General features: G+C 38.5%; 1 protein-coding gene across 4 annotated transcripts in view; it reads right to left on the bottom strand.

Annotated features, from left to right (window-relative positions):
• CHID1 (chitinase domain containing 1) overlaps positions 1-21,890 on the bottom strand; it is a 131,578-nt gene that overhangs the window by 63,202 nt on the left and 46,486 nt on the right. For 3 of the 4 annotated variants that reach the window (XM_086749020.1, XM_086749021.1, XM_086749022.1), the window contains exons 9-10: positions 15,473-15,574; positions 12,936-13,091 (exon numbers count right to left, since the gene is read on the bottom strand). In XM_086749020.1, coding sequence (XP_086605146.1) covers positions 12,936-13,091; positions 15,473-15,574 — 258 coding nt within the window. The remainder of the gene's footprint in view (positions 1-12,935; positions 13,092-15,472; positions 15,575-21,890) is intronic. The other variant, XM_086749023.1, reaches the window with a different exon arrangement.

Below are 21,890 nucleotides of genomic sequence, written 5' to 3'. Positions count from 1 at the left end.
CAGGCTGAACAGCCCCAACTCTCTCAGCCTGTCCTCATAGGAGAGGTCTCCAGCCTTCTCATCATCTTCGTGGCCCTCCTCTGGACCTTCTCCAACTGGCCCAGGTCCTTCTTGGGTTGGGGGCTCTAGAACTGGACACAGTACTCCAGGTGGGGTCTCACCAGGGCAGAGTAGAGGGGCAGAATCACCTCCCTTGACCTGCTGGCCACACTCCTCTTGATGCAGCCCAGGATGCGGTTGGCCTTCTGAGCTGCATGGGTGCATTGTCTTCTCATGTTATACTTCTCATCTACCATCACTCCCAAGTCCCTCTCCTCAAGGGCTGGTCTCGATCCATTCCCCACCCAGCCTATATTTGTGCCTGGGATTGCCATGACCAACATGCAGGATCTTGCACTTGGCCTGGTTGAACTTCATGAGGTTGGCACGGGCCCACCTCTCCAGCCTGTCAAGGTCCCTCTGGATGGCATCCCCCCTTCCAGCGTGTCGACAGCACCACACAGCTTGGTGTCATCGGCGAACTTGCTGAGGGTGCACTCTATCCCACTGTCCATGTCACCGACAAAGATGTTGAACAGAGCCGGGCCCAACACGGATCCCTAAGGAATGCCACTCATGACTGGTCTGCACTTGGACATTGAGCCGTTGACCACCACTCTCTGAGTGCGGCCATCCAGCCAACTCCTTATCCACTGAGTGGTCTGTTCATCAAAGCCATACCTCTCCAGTTGAGAGAAGGATGTCGTGCGGGACAGTGTCAAATACTTTGTACAAGTCCAGGTAGATGATGTCTGTTGCTTGTTCTTTGTCCACCGTGCTCATCTCTTGCCCACCAAAGTTTACTAGAATAATAAAGCTCTTTATCTGGAGTTGTTGTTCCACTACTTTCACAAAAACTAACAGCTTCAGGTTGTTCTGAAGTAGCCATCTAATTTAAGAGATTTCTTACCTTTCCCTTCAGAAACATGACCTTGAATATTTATCTCGCTAGCCGAAAGAACAAGGGTGTCTCCCCACAGATGCCTGACTGTTTTGAATAAGCTTTTTCATAATTTATTTTCCAAACTCCACAATAGTTCTAGTCTTATGTTACAGTTTGCTTTGGAGGGGATGGGGAGCTTCGTTCCACCATGGCATAGCACCATTAGTTATCAGGCATATTGACTGGAAATACAGATTTAGCAAAAATACAGACAAAGAAAAGGGAAAACATTTACACAGCGCTGTTCTCAGATACCATGTTGGCAGTAGCCAGTAGTGAAAGACGCCTGCTTCAGTCTGACAGCCCCAGCCAAAAAAAAAAAAGCGTTCTGAAGGCGGAAAGTCCTATGTCACAAGGTCTGGTTGTTTAAAGGATGGCTTCAACTCAGAAAAACAAAAGCTGTATTTAAACATAAATAGAAACTGTTCAGTGCAGGTGAAAAGACAAGGCAAATCATCTGGTTAAAAGCACAGCTTCAGGCGATGGGATTAGAACGTTCTGGTCCAAGGTCACAAATGCATCCCTTAAATTAGATGGCTACTTCAGAACAAACTGACTATTTGAAGCTGTTCATTTTTGTGAAAGTAGTGGAACATTAACTCCAGATAAAGATTCCATCGATCAGTGATTGCTTTATTATTCTATTAAACTTTGAAACACGGCTGCAGAAAAGTAGTCAGTACATAACAACGGTTAAAATGGCAAAACACAAAAGGAAAGAAACAAGGGAAATTGAGGACATTTTGTGCCATTGCACTAGAGCATAACTAACCCTAACCCACCAGCATTTTTCACATTATGCATTTATATAAATGAGGGAAGGTTAATTTCAAAAGCTTTCTCTCTTTTATTACTCTTCTTGTCTTTATGTCTGATTTTGTGCTTGGCTGTTGACTCATTTTCATGAACCAGTAGTTTTTCAATTGATGTTAATTATCTGAGGTGCAGGTTTTATGTATAAAACAGGCTAAAATAGATAAATGTTAAAATGTGTTTCTCATTCCTAATAACAATCAAAACAAAGATTTCAAGCTGAAAATTTAATGTGAAAATAAACTCTGAAAATAAATTTATTATCCTGTGCACAAAAAGCTTTCTTGTACAAATCAGCAGCTTTTTAAAAATTTTCAGCTCAAGAAACATCCTATCACTAAAATTCAGATACCAAAGAAATTAAAGCTGCCAAAAGAGACATTTAAACAGTAGATAAATAAGTGTCAGAATCCAAGAAAGATTCAGGACAGTGGACAAAATACAAATAGCCAAGCAAAAAATGTCACCTAAAGTAGCTAATACTACTCTAGTGATCTGTGAGCACATTTTGGAATATACGATATTAAGGAGGTTGAAAAAAAAAAACTTAGAAATAACCCATTCTTAACATTTTAAAGCCTCTATAGGTATCAAAGTGAATTACAGTAGGCTGCTTCAGTGGTTTTTCTATACAGAATGTACAGAAAAGAGAGAGTTAAAACTTCAAAGATAGCTTCCCATCACATCCACGTGAACAGAAACACTCTAATTTCCAATGAGAATCTGTTAACATGTAGCAGAGCAGAGAGGGTGATCTTAAATTGTGTCCATTCCTAAAATGGAAATTCTAGTAACTAACTGCAGTAAAGCTGGAGAAAGTGAATGGAAATTAATTAATTATTCAGAATGAATATCTGAACAGCACATGTCAAAATACATACATTAATGTCATCTGAAACAAATGGCTCCATGTCAGCTCTAGAAAACAAAATCATTTTCATGCTCCAAAACGACTACTGTTTTTGAAGACATTTACTTTTCCTTACTGCAGCTAAAAGATCACTTATTTTCCTCTTCAAGTACAAGATTACTGAGGAGTCCTTCAGAACAAATTGTTTCACCTGCTGCCACAGACTCCCTACTTCTTAAATCAATCTACTGATGCACTTGAAGATTTTAAGTTTTTGTTCCTTATATATACATCTCTTTCTCATGGTTCTATAAAACAGATTCTAACAAAATATTACTTTTCCTGGAAGATCTTACTGTACATAGTAGTGCATGCCATCACTCCTTTCTTATGCAACTTGATAATTAATATTGCACACAAGACTAATGGTAAACAGTTTCTCTGCAAATTATCAGTGTTTTACTTTAGGCAAGCTCATGATTCAATATCAGGTTTTTGCTTTAAAAACCTACAGATTTTCAATTATTCTTAACTCAGTTGCTAAATAAATGCTGACAGTCAACTATAGGGTTCCAGGCATATCTTACGCTTAATATACTATTCTCAAGGAAGACCCTAAGGGTAAGGAGCAGGAAGAAAACTCTTCATTTCTGGTGAGGTTTTCAGATCTGATTGAAATTTATTGGTGGGGCTCTCTGTAAGCTTGACACAGTCTGAGGAGAGACTAAATTTTCTGTACATTTATCAAGCACTTTAGTTTCTCCTAACTTAAATTTTATTTTATTTTCTTACGACAAAGCTAGTTTTGGTTGACAGTTTCCATCACCAGACTGATCAGTTTTCTTTCATTGTTAGATTTGTGTGGAAGACAAAAAGAACAGCTAAAATATTCTTGAGTATAATTTTCTCTAAATCAGAAAACGTATCACTATACTTGGCTATGCTTTTAAATGGAAGCACTGTGTCTGCTGCCCTTATCAACTCATAGTTCTAAAAATCTTAGAGTTGGCATCTTCATGTAAGGCTTACGGAGACATCGACACTTAAGATTTAAACCTTTGCAACATGATATCCACTTTACACATACAGATGCTTATAATATTGGTTTCCAGGTCAAACGTAACAGCAATTACAAATGACAAACAATTTACCATTCATCTTTAACTATTCTACACATTCCCCTGTCTTCTAAATAATTTTCCCAAGGATACATACATCAGCAAAAAGAGAATTGTTCAATTGAATGGCCTTCAATATGCAAACCCAAGTACAGAAACAAAACTAGGGTAAACTAAACACTTCAGAATTCCTGGATCCAGCTAAGACAATGTTAAAAAAAAAAAATTAAAAAAAAATTGTAAAAACAGTGCGGTCCCAACACAGAATAAACTAGATTTTAAATTTGTAAGTAAGCAGTAATCCAGGTGATATAAAGCACACACATCATACTTATAACTCAAAATTTCAGTGTTAACTGCAGAGACACGATGCTCCCCATGATGTTCCATCATGTATTCACTGGGTAATGAGGGCTCAGCAATGCCAGCTTGCAATGATCATATTAATTTCCCAGGTTTGGTACATAAAGGTTTCCTTAAGGATGGAGGTCTCATTGATTTCTCTCCATATGCTCACAATCCACAAATGCTAAAATCTAGGATTTCTATAGATAATTATTCCCAACAGCAATCATAACTTCACTTGCACTGTCAATACTAAAATACATTCCACTTCTACATTGAGTTTTCTCAAACTGTCTAGTGCCTCATTACTATAAAACGTAGAATCCAGTGAAATATAACTATATCTAATCCATTAAAACTAATTCAAAGTAGTGCAAGAATATGGAAAGTGACAGCTTTGTTGACTTTCACCTTTTCAGGTTTAAGGCTCCAAGTGATGAGCATATTGAGCACAGACCTCCAACCCACAACTGCTCCTCAGCTGGAAACTTCTTAAGAAGGTAAGTTAGTGGGACTCAAAGCCCAGGACTCAAATAGGAAAAAATTAATCTTGTAAAACACTGACATCTCTAAATTTTGGTAAAAAAAAAAGGAAACACTAAGGATAAGATTACCCCCTCTCAGTTTTAACCATTGTAGCAGATAATTTTATATTTAAGACTGCAAGCACTGCAAGGTTGGCAGTAGGACTATCCCCAGTCTTATAGAAAGCAAGTCACAGAACTTACAAGCTCCATGTCAACCCTCTCGCCCAATCAACATCCCCAGTCAGAAACTGGGAAGCACACATACCTGCTCCAAAAGCCTGGCAATATAGCTATCTTGAACTTTACATGAAATACCATTCTAGATGAGTTTTCTTTCCCCTCCCCAATGTTAAGGGCAGGTAAATAACAAAAGGCAGAAACTATTTGCAAAAGGTTTACAAAGATGTAGTACATGTAGAAATTTTATTTCTAAAATAGGGTAACAAACCCAACATTTGAATTAAACATGGAAATAACATGCATAAAACTATTTAGGATATATTTTATGCATAATCTTGTAAATGTTATTGAGTTTCCAAATAACTATTTGTAATAACTTTCATAATACTGTGTTTTCTTCTTAAAAGTAGATTAAGTATCAGTCTGCCATGATTTCTATTCAGCAATGAACAACACTATGTTCCAGTAACATTCTGAAACGCAACTCTCCTATTTTTAGAGCACAAAATCAAAAAACTATTTTAGCTAAAATTTATTAATCAACATTTCTAGATCCATTTTCCTAAAATAGGCATGAATTAATCAGGGGGTGGGGGGAACCCACCTCCCTCTACTTCCTGGTGTTAATAATATACTGAAATCTCTCATAAAAATGTAAAGAAAAAAAGTTATTGGACCTTACACTGCTACTGAATGTTATCAGCAGAAACCTCATTCTATCGCTTGCTGTATAACTTCAAGTGTAAACAAGTTGTTTGCACAAATCAAAAGCTGCTAATGTTGTGGAACATAGTTGCACTTCTATTACTTCAAGGACTGTGTAGCTATACATTCCATTAGTATTTTCTGCAAGTATTACTTCAGGGCTTCAAGCCTGTTCCTAAGTTTTACATATTTCCATGCTGGCTCTTGACTCAGTTTATCAAGTCCTTCCGTCAGGAATTAGATCACTCTGCATATTTTGTTGCTGCAATTGCTACTTTTCTCTAGAATGGTAATAAACATGCATATTTATTCGTGCCATCTGAAATGACCGTGTACAAAAAACAGCCTTGAGAAATGTTAAAATATTTTAATAGAAATTTTTCCACTGCCTTCTGCAAAGAGTAATCAATACGTTTTGTAACTTTACCTTTTTTTTTTTTAAATTGTACCATTTAAAAGCATTGTGTCAAAATGAAAGGAGGCATTTAGATGATGATTCTGCCTACATCAAACTTCTAGTTCACATCAGGATTGAGCTTTTACAAGAGAAACCTACACCATACTTTGGTCTGCATCATGGACTATCTCAAAGTGCATGAAATGGATGCTTTTTTTTGGATGAAATAACACCAGAAGAGGCACACTAACTGCTAATGAGTTTCAGACCCCAGGACCAGACTAGAGTCATCCCAAAGACTCATTTTTGTAAGCACTGCATTCTCAGCACCACTTTCGTGCCAGCCTGCTTGACAGCACACACATAGCCAAGTAATGAACACATGACTTCAGCAGATCAGAAACAAAGCAAAGAACTGGGCTTTATCAGGATTTACCCTGAGTTTCAGAGCTTGCTAAATAAAGCTTTGAAAGTGGTGCTCTTTAGCAAATGAAGGAGTATATAATTGTCCTATAGATTAAATCAACTTAAATTATATTTGAGTTACCAAGAAAGTTCATCCCAACTTTTAAATCTACACTAATGATATTCAGATTAGTTTCAACAAGCCTATAAGAAGTCCTATGTTGATTCGAACCCTGATTGCTCTCCCAGCAATCATGGCAATTCAATTCACTGAAAAGACTAACGCTAAAACTAGGTAATGAGGATTGCAAAGTCAGTTGAAGTTTAGAAAAACACCAAGCTTTCAAGACTTAAAAGAAAAGCCTGTCTGTCAAAAAACCCAAGCATATACTACACATCAAACAACGCCCCTCCTTCAACAAAATACAAATGATCTCATTACTGTCCATTTTCTAGTAAAGAGAATAGACAATCAGAGCCTGGTTCTATTTAAGTTGCAAGATAAACAAGCCCTTTCTAACAGTATCTGTATTCAGAAACATGTATGCCATTACTTTTCAAGCCAGCCCAATTTTTCAATGATCTGACACACCAATCAACAAAAAAAACCCATGGGAGAAGTAACTTAGACACAAGACAGTCGGGGGATAGAGGGGGACGACACACCAAGAAAAACAAAACAAAACATAACACTAAACAAAGAAACAAACAAAAACCCCAAACCCCCAGGATGTATTTTTCTCAGGAGTAGGTAAAAAACTCTCCCAGGTTAGAAATAAGAGAAAAATATACAGCTGCCTGAAGCCAGCACATGAAGTTCATGCATCCCCATCAGTGGTGGCTAGGTCCCATGGTAACTGATGAACTTCACCCAGGCTGCTGTCTTTTGGCTCAAAAACAGCAGGACTTCATGCCTTCAGAATCAGCAGCTTCCCAGAGGAATCTATACTGCATACGATCCAAAAAGTCAGCACAGTGCACTTAGCCAGCTCTAGGCTAACTCATATAAAGACAGTAAGCATTTTCAGGAGGCCCTTTTCATGCTCCTCCCCAACTGATTTGCAACTGAACTGAACACAATGTGTATCTTGTTGAGGACGGTCAACATGACGCAAAAATTAATCACTGTCCTTTCAAGCACTGAGCATGAAAGAGCAAGGGGAGCTAAGGGATTGACAGCAGAGGAATCTGGATACACAAATAGCGTTACCTGTTCTATGTTGTCTGTTAATCACCATATATTTGAAGAGATTCAGTCAGGGCTAGTAGTGGTTTTAGGTCCACCACTAGTGATCTCACAACCCCAAATAAGGCTTCCAAAGCAATTAATTTTTTTAATTAATTTTTTTCACTTTACTTTGCAGACACTCAAATGCAAATCTATGAATGTAAGTAAATTTAACTTACAGTAAGGGTTTCTGGCTCTTCCCTTTGTTTTAAGCCACAGAAGTATTTTTCACAGTTCTATCATGCTATCTTCTAATGGTCAGAGTACAACAATGAGACAGTAAAGAACTGTATCATTATTATTTTGTCAACATTTGACTGCCTAAATAATGCCTGTAGCAAATGTACTATTAAAAAAGATCCTGAGACAGAGAAGAGCACATTTCACAGTAATATGCCCACCATTTAAAATGTACATCACAACTGACTACATTTTTTTAAAACGATGCACTGAGATATACAGACTTACCCACAGCCAATATACCATTGTACAACTGAACTTCAGAACCAATAATTTGCTTAATAACACAAGCCACCTTTCCCTTATTTCAAAAGAAATAATGAATGTGTTTTACATAAAAACCAATTATAACAGCTTTTGTATTTAATGTTATATTTACAACTTGGACAAGCTGAAATATGATAATTCTACTTCATAAGATGTTCTATCTACTTTACATGAATCAACTAGTCTTTCACTTTCAGCTAACAGCTCACGCTCACTTTCCATTCCTAAAGGGAGGGAAGGACAGATACACCATGAAAGCCACACATAACAGAATATCCCAGGGGGGATTTAATAGAATAAACCTCTTGAAAAACTCCTGAATTACTTAGACATTTGTAATACAGAAATAACTTCTTTCCAATTCTAGGACCAATTGTAACTTCCTCCTATCTCTGCCATGATTTTACCATCTGACCCAGCAGTACAATTTCTCCAGTGAAGTGGAGAAGTGCACAACAGATCAAAAAGATGCTCAATCCTGTAGAGCTAATTGGTCCATTAGTTTATTTGAAATATTAGTATCTCTCCAATGTCACACAAACTATGAGCAAAATTGATTAAATCAGAAGATAGACTCCTAGTATGCAGGGAAGCAATGGAAATCCTGAGAGAATTACAGCATGAAGAGAAATGTTGCTAAAGCTTTGAAGCTTGAAGAGTAGAAGTGCCCCTTGCACAAGTCTTTTGCTACCTTTTGTAAGACAAAATCATGAGTCACAGTTGGCACAAATCTTCTTAAATTGCTGCTAATAAAGGCACTGCCATGGTAATTCAGGGAAAAAGCTCACCTCTAACTGTTTCTAAGTACCACTTTTCATTACCTGCTATTTACAGAATGGCAGGCAGCCAATAAAATTCTCAGTAGAACTCCAGATCCTCACATAGCTTGCAAGTCATCTTATTTTCTATCTTTGAATAGCACAATACATTGTCAAAATAGTTTCTCCCTTGCTTCAACTGGCAATTTATTATATCTTAAGTATTTAAAAACCAGCATAAAAATCCCTATTCAGATTCCTCTAAATAAAAGGGAAGCACACACAGCATTGTCTCACAACAATGGAATTATTCACATATCTATTTTCAACAGCTACATTTGGAACAAAAGCAGTTTGGATGCAGAATATATTCTGACCTTCCATGAGAAGGCAAAAGGAAACAATGGTCACTACTGCAACTGAAATATAATGCCCCAATAATTAAGAGAGATTCTGAAGAGTAGATAGTTAAAGATTTTAAAAGTACATTGAAAGTAAGAAGTTCCTGAGATTGAGGAGCTTGCTGGCCTCCTACAGGTCTCAAAAAGGAATCAAAGGTAAAGATTCTGTAGAAAAGCTAAACAATTTCTTAAACTTCAGGGTATATTGAAGAACTATTTACCCAAGACATACACTTTTGAGGTGAAGAAGAAATATTGTCAGGTTGCAGTATCAACAGAGGACATGCTAGAACAAACTGATCATTAGAGCAGCAAGTCAGTAACACCAGATAATGAACGCGTATTAGCAGTTCAGACACCTGTTTCTTAACAGCCAGAGGGCAGAAAACATTGCCAGAAGCACTAGAGGTGATTTGGGGAATCACAGGCACACCACCTTTATTTCAGGCTTAGCATTTCACATAAATTATGTCAGAATTAAATATACACAGGAATGTAGTTTCCCTGCAGCTAAACAACAATGGTACTTGGTTGACTAAAGCACCAGAATGTGCTATAGTCTCTGAGATCGACTCATCCTATTAACAAGTAATACTCGTGACCAAGCTGCAAGATGAACACGTTACTGCAAATGCAAGATGTAGTTCATACCGGAACAACACTCAAAGACAAACCACATAATGTTGTAAAAGAAGAATTGTTTTCATTTCATATAATCCTGAGATATATATATATACATACACAAGCACATACACATATACATATTACTTTTTATGGCATGTACGAAGGAGAAAGGATTTTACATGTAAAGGCTATATATCTTTTCAGCAAAATGGTAACCAAGTTCTTCTACCTTTATATTATTCTGCAATAAAAAAAACACTGCCAGATAACATTTTATGCAAACAAGAATTCTATTGAAAGTTATTTTATGAATTTCTGGACTGAAAAAATATTCAGTGGATGACATTACCTACAGTCATGGCCTCTTTGCACCACATAACTCCTATCCTAAAGAAAAACAGAAACATGAGAGCAGCATGCAATCCTATGTATAAGGTATACTAATAATCAATTTAAGTGCATACTATGTTTACCTCAAACAACTTGAGAAATTACAGTTTGCCACTGAAGATTACAATTCTCCAACTCTCTTATTAAAGATGATTCCGATGAATACGCTTCAACAAGACAGTGTGCAACTTAGAGTGTGCCAAGAAGCACTGGCATGTTGGAGACCTGTACATGCAATAAATTTCACATGCAAAAACCTGAAGATAAACCTACAACAAAAAAGTCGATACCCACCATACTGCACTTAACTAAATAAATTTTGAATTAATTTTAGTTCAAAATTAAATTTAATAGCAGCACTTTAGCTTAACATCATTATCACTACAATGTGTGGAGGGTGCCTTAAAGGAGCTATGATTCAACCCTTCAACACTTTTTTCAGGACATGACTAACACTGGATTACAGTCATCAAGAAACTGGAAGCTCAAATTCACTAAGGAGCCAAGGTGAGAAAAATAGATAAATAATGAAGCCATCCACTTCTACACTGGACACAGCTTCTGAGCAGCCTTTTTATGTAGTATGAAGTAGATAGAAAAACGAGAAGGAATAGGATCAGCCTCAGCCATGTGTTTTACTATAGAATGAAAAAAAACCTGATTTAGCCAGACCATTAATAACGGAATAAGAGTGAAGGTTTTTTGGAGGGAGGAAGAGCATCTCTGAACAAGCTGTGGCCAATCTGGGATTCAATTGGATGTGATAGTGATAGCCTTCAAAGGCTCACAGATGTTAGAAACTAGGACTTTCTTACAAACACTGTGTTACCAATGAAGTGGCAGAAATCTTATTTTACACTAATAACCTGTTCTCTGTTGTCCTTACGTCAGAAGCTTGGCCTATTTTGAAGCTGGTTTACTTTGAACCTATTTTACTACTGTGTTACTACACATGACATACACAACAAAGACTCATACATAACCATGCACGCTCAAAAACATATTTCTGTAAAAATAAACTTAATAATTGACCGATGTTTAATAAGTAAGGCAGCAACATGAAAATTAATGTGTTTTATGTATAAGCTCAAAGTCTCTTAAAGACTTTGTCCAGAACCTTGCTTCTGGTAGATATCTGAATAATTACAATATCAACTTCTGTCAGTGAAGAATTTGTTAACAGGACCATTCTCTGTACAAAACATATTATCCTGTACTGTGAGCCAGTGCCCTACATACAGGTGAACACAGCCTCCTCAGGTAAAAGTTAGATTAACCATACATGACACTTAGCTAGGATATTTTTGCCATTAATTAAAAAGCAAGATGAACTGATACTATAATACAGTCCAGAAGGATCTATGACAAGTAAAAACGGATGCCATCCTAGTGTATGGTATGTTTTCAAGTGGAAAATTAATTCCAAAAGTTACCGTTCAGAAAAAAGCAAGATCCTTTCATTCTGCTAGATAGTGCTACCTGCAAAAGGAATTGTAAATATTACAGTGAAGCTACATTAAGTGTGCTGAGCTTGTATAATTAGGCTTAGAAATCAACAATGCTTTAACTATTGAGTATTTTTCCTGCCTAACCACTACAACTAACTTTACAGAAGCTATTCTGATAAACTCACTATACACCTTTTACTGTAGACAATGCCTTTATTTTCCCCACCCTGCAGTCATTTTCTGTTATTCATCCAGATTCAGACACGGTTCAGCACTGGGAGAAAACTGTGTCTACAGTATTATACCCCTGCAAACAGTCAAGGTGAAGCAGGAAGACAGCAGAGGAAAGTGCAATGATGACAAAGTGTTTGTGTAACTGAAGGCTTGGACGTAAAAAATTCAGACCCTTACCTCGTACGATCCATCTCAGATAGTATTTCAATCCCTAACAAGCAATCTGTTACTATATTGAAATATCCCAGTGTAATGAACTTAGTAAGCTGTTAAAGTCAGAACAGTCACCTTTTGTACTCTAAGTTTGTTTACACTTGTCTTGCTTGTATTTTATACATTAATAACAAACTCCTGAACAAATCTGATTTTCCTGACAAATTCACACTGGTTTTCTTGCTTTTTCTTCTGGCTTTATGTACCAATTATACCATTATATATGGTTATTATCCATAAACAACCATTTTCCTCTGAGAATCAATATAAAATTTCAGGCTGGCTTTGGAATACTTCCCTTTATCTTGTTATAGATTTTTGTCTCCAGGTGAGTTTATTGCAGCTTCTTGCTACTCAAAATAAACTTGGTGGCATATTGCTGTTCGAAACCAATAGCAAATTTCAAAGTAAGAGGTAACAACTTCAGGAGCTGAGAGAAACAATCTTTAGGACAACTGCCTGACCTCCCAAAATGACACAGAACATAAGAGAATACTGCAGAACATTTTAACACAAAGATGGCAAACCACACGTACAAACATGGATGAGGAAAGAGGGAAAACTACACAAATCATTCTTCCCTAGAAGTTCTGACAGGGTAACTGTGCCATCTATCTGCACTCCTGTACAGAGAAGAGAAGTTACAGGTCTTACCCTAACTGGTGAGCTACTCTTTCATGTGCAGACTTATCACTTTCGACATTTCTATGTTACTAACACATCCATATTTCTAAACAAGAATACCTGTGAATTTGTAAGTTTTGTGAGAATATACTATACATGAGTACTTACTATCCAGAGAAGTCTTACCTGCTACCAAGGATTGGCTCCCCAGAGGCTCCCAAAGTAGAATAGTCCATGCCATAGAAATTCAGCCCTAGAAGTATTTTATTCCTCCATTTTGAATCAGGATCCAGTAGTTGAACACAGGCTTGTACCCAGGGAAGAGGAGAATTCGGACCAAGTCTGTCAAGTTAGCAAAAATCAAACAGGTTGTCAGAAAAAAAGTACACATTCATTCTCAGCCTTCTCTTTTTGACTACTGTAATTGTAAAGAGCAAACTATGGCTCACAAAAACCAGTGAAGGTGAACCTACAATCCTATGAAGGTTCAACGCACATTCTTCAGTGGCTTGAAGTGCTGATGCACTCTTGACTTTGTGGTTCACTTCTAAGGTGAAGGGACACAAAACTTCTTCCAGTGGGTAAGAAAAGGTTTCCATTTAGCACATTTTCTCTGTCAGTGGGCCTGGCACAATGCCCATATGATGATTCAAAACTCAGTATGACTTCAGTTGTTTTCCAATACCATTCTCATGTTTTTACTGTAAACTAGCACAACACACTGGGACCAAATACACCATTTACTTACAGAAACAACTATGAAATCAGTGACTGGTAAGCTAGACAGGCTTCAGTGACAGTTTAACACTTATTTATGGATAAAACCCTAAATAGGCAATTACCTAACAAAAATACACATTAAGAAAAGGAGTAGAGCCTCAATACACAGTGACTGAACTGTCATACACATAGTATCAGGATATTGTCCTCGTTCCATTCCTGTCTCATCAGAGAGCAGAGCAGGCTTTATTGCAAATGCTACCTAATGTGATAAAAGGCACTCACTAACATGATAAAAGAAAAAGTATATTCTAGTCTTAGAAATATCAATATCTGCTCCCTACTAATTATCTGCCTCAAATCCTTTGGGGTATCTGTGCCATTAAAACTCAATGTACTAATACAGTACAGGAATGTTACTGGAAATTGTGTTCATATTTAAAGGCAAAAATAATGTGAGAACATCTATGTAATATCCTGTATTTCATATACTCAGACTAACCAAAGCAAATTCAAGCTAAAATATTGGAATTATTTTTATCAAATCCTTTCTCAGACTAAAATAATTACATCTCAGAAACTACATTTATTTCTAATACAACGGGTGTGAACTGAAGAACCCTTCTCTCTCCTTTCAAGTAAAAAAGATCAGCAGCTCCAAGTCAGGTCTAACTTAAAGTGTCAGTGAAAGCATAAAGATGTGACCATACCATGACAGAATCTGTGATTTTAACATTGAATGAAGCATGGTGCAGCTTCGTCACACAGGAAAGATGTAGTCTACAGCACAGTGTTTCAAAATGTATTCAGAGTTCCAGATGGGTTTGTATAGCCTGTACAAAAGCCCTTAGTACCTCATCTTCATAGATACCAGATTTACCCAGAGGAAAGCTAAACTGGATACATCTATGCCTCATATTCCAGTAGGAAGAAAAAAAAAATAAATAAAAAAAAAAAAAAAATCAAAAAACTGTTCCAACTTCAGAACACATTACTGCCTATGTTTGTTCTCCCTAAGGGAGACCTAGGGTCGCTAGGCTTGAAGACGCAGTGACAGGCTTGGGGAAAGACAGGAAAGAGGCATATAAATTATTGTCAGAAAAGACAAAAGTTCCTTTCTGTTAAACCTGTCTAGACATTTTTAAAACACTAATGTACTACAGGTGATAAAGGTTTTAATGATGTAATAAACACAAAAATGATGGCATTTCTAAATCTGCCAGTTTACCACAAAGGCTAACTCTGGACAGCCACCTTGAAGCAAGATACACAGAATCTCTCAGGAATTCCAAAAGTATACCCTTACCCGCAATTTGGAGGTGAAATCAAACATACTTTTGGAGAGTCTCTGTAGTGTTTAAGGACCTCTCAAATACATTGCTGTTCCACTGTCAGATAGTTAAAAATATTAAGTTCCTGAATATGAATATTCAAGTACAAGAGTGGGAATTTGTGTTATTTTTCAGTGGATCAGCTCCCTGATCTGGTTTGATCAACTGCTGCATGAGCAGCTGTATCTGTATAATGGAGGGCCTAGTGGAAGAATGGAAAAATATATTCAAGTATGTCCACATTAGCAGTGCTGCCAAAAGGCAGTCTGCTGCCTCAGGATGAAGCAAATGAGTTGTCAATTGTGCTTCAAAGCTAATTTGTTCGACAATGACATGTACTAGATTATTCATGTACCTGTCCTGCAGAATTGTGCTAAATAACCAAAACAAAAAAGAATCTGACCTGAAAAAGAATAAGCGTCACAGAACTGGCAAAAGGATAATTTTTTAGCTTTCAAAATATCTGGGTGCCAAATATATACTTCTGATACACAATGTACTGAGTTATTGGCTTGTTCAAAAACCACCTATCCTGCTTACTTACCCAAAGCTTTAGTAATCTGATACAGTTAAAAGACATTATCTACTTTAGTAAAAGAATGAACTCATACTGTAGATTTAATAGTGACTTAACTTTCAGCAATCTTTTTGTAATATCAGATGGAGTCTTACCGTTGTGGTGTTGAATAGTCATATGTCATGAGACTGAAGCTATCTACTGTTGAGGCCAACTGATCAAATTCTTTCTTTGTGAACATTCCCAGCTGGTTAGTCCTTTTAAAACAAAGCAAAACAAGAACAACAGGAAGGGATAAATTACTACAATAACCTGGCTTATTCTCTCCTTCAAATTTCATACAATTTGATCAGGTAAAAAAGAAATCTTTCATTCTGAGGTGGCAAAAAAAAGACATTTCAGTGCCATTCTTATAATAAATGTCTAAGAAAAAAAATTCAATGCTACTTATGTTACTAGTGAGAAGAATCAGACTTCCACAGCATACTTGCCAACTAAGCATTTCCAGCACGGCTACAATAGTACAAGGGCTGTGGAGTAATCAAATTGCCTTAGGTAGCAATCAACTGAACTCTAAAAGCTTTTACAAAACCTTTAATTGCTTGCCCTGTGAAACTGTTCTTGATAGTTATAAAACTAAGTTATCTGAGCCATACTCATATAAATGGATGGTTGTAGCTGTTGATACAAAAACATAAACCTGTCATGTTCCAATTTCGGATGAGAGGAAGGCCGCCTTGCATTCTAGCCGACCTCAGACGAGTCTGGGAGGCTAGGGGCAGCTGGACCAACCTCTCACACACCGGATCACGGTTTTGCTCGTATTCTCAGGAACAGAATTAAGACTCAAAACGGAGTCAAGTGCCAGGTAACTTTATTAACCTGACAAGAAGTTCGCAAATGCAAGAGAAAAGAGAGAAAGAAAGGAAAGAGGGAAAAGAGTTTCAGTTGCAATAGCTACCACCACAGAGCTGTGGTGTCCCGACAGTCCAGTTCACTCTGTGCGGGAACGTTCCATCCGATGTTGGTCGTTTCTGTTCTTTTGTCGTTCGTCTTATTCACGTCACATATTCCAAGAGCGGGTTTGCTTGGCCGTACCCCTCACCTGGCAGTGATAAGCATGCCCAACACCATCTCTGGGCCCCTCTGTTTTTCTGGCCTGGATCTGGGCGCATACGTAGGGGTAAGGCTAAATTTTGCAGAATCAGCTCCGCATTCAGGTTTGCAGGAAAATAGGAGGAAAAAACAGGAAGCTTCTAGTCCTGTGGCTTGACTGGCTTGCAAAATAAGGGAATCATCTTGCAGGAAAACAGGAAGACTCCAGTCCTATGGTCTGACTGATGTTCATTGTTTAGGTGGTGGTTTGATGCTTCGATAATGTTGAGACAAACATTCGACACAGTCTCTCACAAAACCAAAGGTAATTTTTTTTTATTAATCTCAAGAAGAATTATAATTTCAGCTTGTACTGTACTTAAGAAATTTTCTCTTACTGGTGAAAAATACATTAGTTTCTTTTCATTCCCTTCCGAAAAAGACTTAAAAAGCAGAAGGCCAAAATGGCTGCCTGCTTTTAGCAAAATACTATGCAAACCTCTTCTCTTTAGAAAAAACCACATCCATTTCTTTCTTCTTTTGCAGGGAGCGGGGGATGGGAGGGAGGGGAGAATAAATCCATTCTATGACCTTCTCTAGACAAAAGTCTAGTTATGGCTTTTGCATATCTTTGTATGAACTATGGAATACTAGTCTTACTTCCCCCTTTTTTTTTTTTTTTGCTTATTCTTGCTTTACAAAATCTAGCATTGGTTAACATCTACTTTAGCTTCATGGGTGAGTTTTGGACTCAGAGACTACTGACTTCCTTCAAACATTCAAAACATTGATTCTGTTTCAAAGAGAATTCATAACATCCAACTAGCAGCACACATAGCACAGCAGGGAACATAAGGTAGCCTTAATCACATTGCAAAGATGGGACTGAACTAAAAAGGAGAAGCTGCTGCCAAGAGAACCATGTCCTCAGCCAGAGGGCTCTGAAGTACATTAATATGAGACAGACAGATAGAGAAGTAGCATATTATCCTAAATAGCCTGGGAGAGCAAAGTTGATAGGGGAACATTATAAAATAAAAGAAAAAGAAAAAAAAAAAGGTGGTTTAACAGCTACAAACTCTGTGGTGTTCTTCTGGAATTCAAGAGGCAGACTTAGAGGATTGTACAAGATTCCTCTAGAGAGTTGGGAGGAGAGACTGAAGAATCCAAACCTTCCTAGTAATATCAGAAACTACTACTTGATCTAGAAATTACTAGGCAATCCCTGTCTAGACAAGGTACACACTGGAACCACTCATGTTCCATCTTAAACATGAAAAACAAAAAGATGCTCAGTGATAGATACAAGTAATAAACCGAAAAATCACTCATTTTGACCCTTATCACTTTTGGATCAGTGTGCAAATACTCCATCCAACTATATGTGCTGAGTGGATCACCAGAGCATAACAGCATTCATTTATCAGTTTACAAGGACACTTTCTGTTCTATCACGTTAGGAAAGAAGTTCACAAAGTGCAGGTTACAAAGTGGGGCAGATTAAATCGTTTAACATGCCTGTCAAGTTATAAAGGAGCAAAGAATGAATGATATCTGCAAGTCAGGTCAATGAATCTGACCAGACATACACTGGATTATGTAGCTGTAATTAGTATGAAGCACACTGGTGCTCTGCAAGTCTCAGGTTTTCAGAACCAGTGATATACATGTCATACTAAGGAAAAATCCCATCCCTTTCTTTATAGGGTTTTAAGAAATTAAAACAAATCTTAACTTCTGGAATCTATTGGTGGACCTCGGTCTTTTGCATATTTATCTGCTTGTCATTTACTGCAATTGCAAACTACAGTAGTTCTATAAGGATAAAGAAAATGAAAGACATCTTTGAAACAACGTCATGGCAACTTGGATGTCTGTAGGCAAAGCAATTCCCCAACGCAAACTCCACCAGAACATACTTTCAGTAAATTGACTGTGATTACCCATGAAGGGAAAAGCATAAAAAGTAATTATAATGTGTATTAGATATTAGGGCAAATTGGATTGCTTTTGAGATTAAGCTGGGTAGTACTTTAACGAAATGTGTATATGTAACTTGCCCTATACATCCATTTTTCATACATATTGTCAAGGAAAATTGGAAAAAAAAAAAAACAACAACCAAACAGGTTAAAATGGAAATTGTCAGAATTTTCTCCAAAGCAGGCTTGCAACTGAACTACTTCTGCTACAAAGGAATGCCATTTAAGTAGCAAGGTCATAAATTTCCAACTTGGAACAAACCCAGCAGCAATGAATACACTTTGCCCATTCATGGATAGTGTTAAAACACCACTACTCTTCACAGAAAGTAAGCACCACTCACCAGCTCAATCAGCACCACCAGTCAATTCTGCTCTAGTCAAGCACTTTGGGAAATTGTCCACTGGAGCAAAACCAAGAGTATTTAATAAACACCTTGAGAATTGTTCTGAGCCAGGAAAAATTAGTACTCAAGGATAAAAACTAAGTGTTTTCCAACAGCTATTATGCTTCCCATTCGAGGTCTTCCAATCTTTCTGATACTTAATCATAAGCTTAACTCAAGGACAGGTATGTTCTGCTCACTGCATTGTTGAGAAAGTCAAGAGACTTGGCACAGAATATGCAAAGTCCATGAGAATAAAAGTTTCAAATTTAAGCCAAAAGTATGTCATTCTTCTAAGCCTTAAATACCATTTCCAAAACATTCAGAGAAGTGGCAGAAACTTCATAATCATTTATCAGCACTGTATAGCATCTATACTAAAGACACCTTGTTATTAAATTGTCAGTAACTAAATCTTGGGGATTTTATCTGCTCACTATCATCAACATTACAGATGTGAAGGAGCAGAAGTCAGGTGTATGAACACAAATAACAGGAAAAGTAAATTATTTAACATATGTGAAAATTCTCTTCGCATGGAATTAACCCTGACCTCTGAACTGCTTCATCTGCTTCACCTTTGAGTTTACCATAAGACACAGTTCAAAAATTACATCTCATTTGGAGTCTAACAAATGTACTCGTTCAACTCGAAGTTGAACACTGAATACAAGAGAAATCTGCTGTTTAAAGAAACCTGCTCTCCTACTGGCCTAAAAATGTACTGAAATAATGCAACATGCACTATAAATATGAAACAATTTTGATTCAAGAAATAAATTTAAGCAGAAAAGGGTATTCTTTTTATGTTAGCTTATATTAAATCCTTTTTATCGTTGTTCTAAGAGCCAGACACTTCATATGATATTTGCATTAGTATTTTTCTAACTCAATACCTTAAGCAAATGTCATTTGGTCTCCTTAACACTCTGCACAAGTGTTCTTATGTGATTCTTACATCATTGTTCAACATAGCCAACTCTGAAACTTACTAAATACTATTAAAAACCCCAGCTATTCAGGTTTGGAAACGGCCATCTAATATTGGCAAAATTTGCATCTATATGGAATGTAAAAGTTGCTCCATGAGGAGAAATTCATAGAATCATAGAATGGTTAGAGTTGGAAGGGACCTTCAAAGGTCATCTAGTCCAACCCCCCTGCAAGGAGCAGGGACATCCCCAACCAGATCAGGTTGCTCAGAGCCTCATCCAACCTGGCCTTGAACGTTTCCAGGGATAAATTCACCACAGAGATGAAATTCATGGCACTTTAACTGCAGTTTAAAAACCACCTCTGAAACTATATAGGCAACAGATCATTCGTTTCAGCTGAGGTCTGGATATAATGTCAAATAGGATGTGTATAGGATATTGTCCCAGGTGCTTATGCTAGTCGACAGCAGGCTCAATAGGAATCAGCAGGGTGCCCTGCCAGCCAAGAGGGCAAACCTTATCCTGGGGTGCATCAAACACAGCATAACCAGCCGGTCAAAAGAGGTGATTATGCCACTGTATTTGGTGTTGGTGTGGCCTTGAATATAGTATGCAGTTCTGGGCCCCACAATTTTTTGCCCCCAGAGGGCAACAAAGCTGGTGAAAGTGCTAGAGGGTATGTCCTGTGAGAAACGGCTAAGGACTTTGTCTGGTTTGGAGAAAAGGAGGATAAAAGGCAACCTCATGGCTCTCTACAACTTTCTGAGAAGGGGAAGTGGAAAGGGAGGTGCTGAGCTCTTTTCCCTGGTATCCAGTGATAAGACGCATTGGGATAGTTCAAAGCTGTGGCAGTGGAGGTTTACACTTGACACCAGGAAGCATTTTTTTCCCCAAGAGGGTGGTCAAACACTGGAACAGGCTTCCTAGAGAGGTGGCCAATGCCCCACACCTGTCAGTGTTTAAGAGGCATTTGGACAATGCCCTTAATAATATGCTTTAACTTTTGATCAGCCCTGAATTGGTCAGGCAGTTGTACTAGATGATCATTGTAGGACCCTTCCAATGGAAAATATTCTAGTCTATGTCTCCTGTCCCTTTGTAGGGAACCACTGAGAGAAAAAGCACTCTACTTTTTGAGCATAATGTTTAAGACACAGAAATATTTCTAATAAGTGATACAGTCCTTTTGTTGTAGAGAGAACAGCTGTCCCTGAGGCACATCAACACCTTTGCTTTAGACCAGTCCATTTCCTTGAGAGGTGACGAAGCTTCGACCACACACTTTTAAGAGATTGTTCTGGTTTTGTTAGTGAGGGGGGGCCTAAGCTGGTAGCTTCTGTAAGAAACTGCTAGAAGTCACTCCCCTTCGTTCAGTGGACTTGGCCGGGCCTACGGCGGACCTGCTGCTGGCCAAGGCCAAGCCAATTGGTAGCAGAATGTCCTGTGATAACGCCTCTGCGATAACGTATTTAAGAAGGGGAAAACAGGAAAAAAAGGAGGAGAAGATGTGAAGCAGCTGAGCGGGGGGCAGAGAGGGGGAGGTGCAGGCCTCATGGGCCTTGCAGGCCTCACCCTCTGGCCTCCCGCCGGGCAGCCGACTGGGCCCAACTCGGCCCGGCCCGGCTGCAAGAAGTGGAGAGGAGATGAGAAGTGAACAAGATGTAAAAAGGATCCTGAGAGGCATCTGCCAGCCTGTTGTGAGGAATGGCTGCAGACGCCAAGGTCAGTTCAGAAGGAGGGGGAGGAGTAACATGGCTCCTGGCCAAGATTCCTCTGCAACTCGTGGTGAAGACCATGGTGGAGTGGGTTGTCCCCCTGCAGCCCATGGAGGTCCACGGAGGGGCAGAGATCCACCTGCAGCCCGTGGAGGACCCCACGCCGGAGCAGGTGGAGGCCTGAAGGAGGCTGTGGCCCGTGGAGGGCCCGCTGGGACAGCTGTTGTAGAGGGACTGCACCCCGTGGAAGAGATGACCCACGCCGGAGCAGTTTCACGAAGGACTGTGGCCCGTGGGAGGGACCCCACGCTGGAGCAGAGGAAGAATGCGAGGAGTTCTTCCCCTGACGATGATACAGCGGCATAAAACAACGCGTGATGAACTGACCGCGATCCCCATTCCCTTTTCCCCCCCCGTGCCGCTCGGGAGGGGAAGGTAGTAGAGATAATGTTAAGCCCGG

The sequence above is a fragment of the Chlamydotis macqueenii genome, chromosome 5 (assembly GCF_036417535.1).
Source record: "Chlamydotis macqueenii isolate bChlMac1 chromosome 5, bChlMac1.mat, whole genome shotgun sequence".
Lineage (NCBI taxonomy): Eukaryota > Metazoa > Chordata > Aves > Otidiformes > Otididae > Chlamydotis > Chlamydotis macqueenii.
This window is presented reverse-complemented; position numbering and strand designations above follow the sequence as displayed.